The 2,527-nt window shown below is 40.8% G+C and overlaps 1 protein-coding gene across 1 annotated transcript; it reads right to left on the bottom strand.

The window, feature by feature from the left end:
• Nucleotides 1-4: 4 nt before the first annotated feature.
• LOC104808438 (pentatricopeptide repeat-containing protein At5g65560) lies at nt 5-2,059 on the bottom strand (the record flags this gene model as incomplete). The annotated part of the gene is made up of 1 exon (XM_010534117.1): nt 5-2,059. A coding segment is annotated over exon 1 (1,863 nt), but the record flags the coding sequence as incomplete, so codon positions are not given.
• Between the last annotated feature and the right edge of the window lie 468 nt (nt 2,060-2,527).

The raw sequence follows: 2,527 nt of genomic DNA, 5'->3' as shown, positions 1-2,527 counted from the left end.
TCGTGTAGGTATGCACGTCTGGCTTAAGTCCCGAGGACAACATTTGCTGAAAACATCTATGAGCGTAATCAAAATCTCCTTCTTTTAGCATTCTTTCAATCAGAATGGTATATGTATACACTGTAGGCTGCAAATCCATCTTCTCCACCAGAGATACTGCTTCTAGCAATTTCCCATCGTTGCAAAGCCCATCTATCAGGGCATTGTAAGTACACGAGTTTGGTAAGCACTTCTCATTCAACATTTTCTCAAGCAAAAGCATAGCATCATACGATTTCCCGGCCTTGCAATATCCATCAATCAGAGCAGTGTACATGACCTCATTGGCGCTTATGCCTTTCCCCTTGAGAGAATCAAACAGCCCACGAGCTTCTTCCAACTTCTTACTCTTACAAAGGGAATCTATCAAAATACCATACGTCCACTGGTTTGGAACCAAACCGCTATCAGTCATCAAAGTAAGCAACCTATATGCACTATCTAAATGACCAGATCTACACTGCCCCTGGATTAATGAATTGTAAGTGACCAGATCAAGATCCAACTTGTGCTCTATCATCTTATTAAGCAGCCCCATTGCTTTGTGCACGCTCTTCTGCTTAGTAAATCCATGTATCAATTCGTTGTAAGTGCGTGTATTTGGGCTGCAGTTATTTGATTCCATCAATTCCAAAACCTCGAGGGCAGCTTCAGTCATCCCTTCTTTAGAGTACCCGTCAATCAAAGCATTGTATGTGACTACACCTGGTACCAACCCTTTCTCCAACATACCATCCAACATTCTTCTTGCTTCATCAAACTTTCTTTCACTACATAAACTATCGATAAGTACAGTATATGTATGATTGTTCGGCTGAATGCCTCTCTGTGACATCTGCTTGAATAAATTCAAAGCTTCAGACTTCCGCCCTAATCCAGATAATGCAGATATAAGCACAGTGTAAGTACGAACAGATGGATAACAGTACTCATCCCCCATTTTCAAGAACAAACCCATAGCTTCATCAATTCTCCTAGCCTCACAAAGACCATGAATGAGAATCGTATATGAAACCTCATTTCTACGGCAACCCTTCTGAGGGATCTCCTTGAAAACCTGAAAAGCAGAATCTACGTTGTTGTTTCGACAATGGCCCAGAATCAAAGAGGTATAAGTGTGGGTATCAGGATTCAACCCAGCCATAATTATCTTACTCACGTACTGTTTCGCCTCTTCCACATTCCCAAGCTGACAATATCCATTCACCATTGTATTCAACGTGTAAATATTAGGTGAAACCTTATCCCCCAACATTTCCGTATAGAGACGCCTCATCTCATCCACCAACCCGAACCTAGACAATGACATTAACAATTCGTTATAGCACCTGACTGTGAACTTGTATGAAATTTCAGAATCATCATCCATGTTCATTTTCCTACAGAAATCCAAAACAAACATGGCGTCTCGCGCTGAACCACAACTCTTTATCATCAATATCCTAATCTTATACACAGCAGCCGTGAATCCATGGTTAACCAGCAGAATAACCAAAGACGAATAAGAACAAACATTGTGCTTGAATTTCGGCCTCTGCGAGATCCAATACGAAAAATTCAGAGCTGTATGAGGATCTAGATTCATGGAGAACAGTGTGGAGACATGTGAGGGTGATATAGACGGGACCAAGGATTTCAGAGATGGGCTCTTCTGCCAGTTCGGTTTGGATAGGATCGATAGGAGGCGGGAGGGAAGATCCGAGAAATCAGATTCCGAAACCAGGGGAGAATGCTGAAGCGGAGACGCAGAGGAGAACGGACGTCGACGGAGGAGGTTGACGGATGACGAGCAGAGAGAGGAGACGGTGACGCCCGCCGGATGTCTCATCGTCGGGATAACGACGGCTGAAACGGAACCATTCAAGCAGTCGCCGGAGATAAGTCTTTCCGGCCGATCATCGAGATTCGTTGGTTTGGATCTGTCGGGAGATGCAAACGAAGAAAATGGAGAAATGAAAAAAGAATCGCAGAAAGAGGGCGGCTTCTTCGTTGTTTTCGTTCTTTGTTTTTTTGTTTTTTTTTTTTCCTGCAGATTGTCTACAGTCTACATAGGCTCAGTTAAGGCCTAATCAAGAACAGTATATTGGGCTTTGATGGGCCTAATGAAATTAATTGAGCATACATTTGGGCCGTTGTGGGTCAAAAACATAACAAATGTTGGTGTCGATATAACATTTTTGTGTATTTACTAAAATATTTTATATGGCAGAATTTTTAATATGGATTGTTATCAGTGCTTGTCGAGGGTTAGGAATTATAGGATCTGAATTTTAAAAATAGTTTCAATTTCCAATATTTATTCTAAGGATAAAGATAGAAATTGTGAAATCCACGAAGGTTTATAAAATCGCGTGTTGGGGATTTGTGTAATTTTTTTTTTGGTATGAAGGATTTGTGTAAATATATATATATATATATATATATATGTGTGTGTGTGTGTGTATTTTTGTGTGAGTATATTATCAGTTATCATGTCAACCATTTTTCC

Source organism: Tarenaya hassleriana, unplaced genomic scaffold, assembly GCF_000463585.1.
Source record: "Tarenaya hassleriana unplaced genomic scaffold, ASM46358v1 Cleome1443, whole genome shotgun sequence".
In the NCBI taxonomy this organism is placed as follows: domain Eukaryota; kingdom Viridiplantae; phylum Streptophyta; class Magnoliopsida; order Brassicales; family Cleomaceae; genus Tarenaya; species Tarenaya hassleriana.
The sequence above is the reverse complement of the archived record's forward strand: the minus strand, read 5'-3'. Positions and strand labels throughout refer to the sequence as shown.